This window comes from Apaloderma vittatum, unplaced genomic scaffold (assembly GCF_000703405.1).
Source record: "Apaloderma vittatum isolate BGI_N311 unplaced genomic scaffold, ASM70340v1 scaffold34111, whole genome shotgun sequence".
Classification (NCBI taxonomy): Eukaryota; Metazoa; Chordata; class Aves; order Trogoniformes; family Trogonidae; genus Apaloderma; species Apaloderma vittatum.
In genome coordinates this window covers 1,067-1,613 of record NW_009700250.1, presented here as the reverse complement: position 1 = coordinate 1,613, position 547 = coordinate 1,067, and the positions used below count along the sequence as shown (strand labels likewise).

The following is a 547-nucleotide window of genomic DNA, read 5'->3' as shown; positions in this document are numbered from 1 at the left end:
AAAACCTACTTTCAGAGCTGCCGTTGAGCATTCTTCCAGAAGAAACAGAACAACAGGCTCACAGGATGTTGGGGGTTGGAACGGACCTTGAAAGATCTTTGAGTCCAGCCCCCCGGCCAGAGCAGGCTCACCCAGAGCAGGTCCCACCGGATATATTGTGTTGAAACTCGAAACAGTTCAAGTGCAATCGTCCCGCCCTCAGAGGGGGAATCCTGGGGACCCTCGGTGCCGGGAGAGCTCCCTGCGGAGCCAGGACAGGAGCGCCCGCCCCACTCACCCACGTCGGCATCCGCGGGGGCTTCGTCGTCTTCCGGAGCCTCTTCCAGCTCGACCATCTCCGGCGAGGGCTCTCCCGATCTCCTCTGGTACCCACCTGGGGGGGCTCCTGACCGTCCCCGACGCGCGTCCGCAGGGGGTCCCCCCTGTCCTGGTGGCAGAGCTCTTCGTCCCGCTCTATGCGGGAGAGGATGTCGGGCTTGGACACGGCGTAGTCTGCTCGGGGAGGGGCAGAGGACACCACGGCTCCCTTGGGAAGGGGCGGGGCCTC

At 64.2% G+C, this 547-nt stretch overlaps 1 protein-coding gene across 1 annotated transcript in view; it reads right to left on the bottom strand.

Moving 5' to 3' along the window:
* Nucleotides 1-86: 86 nt before the first annotated feature.
* Nucleotides 87-547, bottom strand: part of LOC104280896 (protein ZNF783-like) — a gene marked incomplete at both ends in the record, with an annotated part of 1,498 nt that continues 1,037 nt past the window's right edge. The window contains 2 exons of the mRNA XM_009878695.1: nucleotides 87-113; nucleotides 436-492. Coding sequence (XP_009876997.1) covers nucleotides 87-113; nucleotides 436-492 — 84 coding nt within the window. The remainder of the gene's footprint in view (nucleotides 114-435; nucleotides 493-547) is intronic.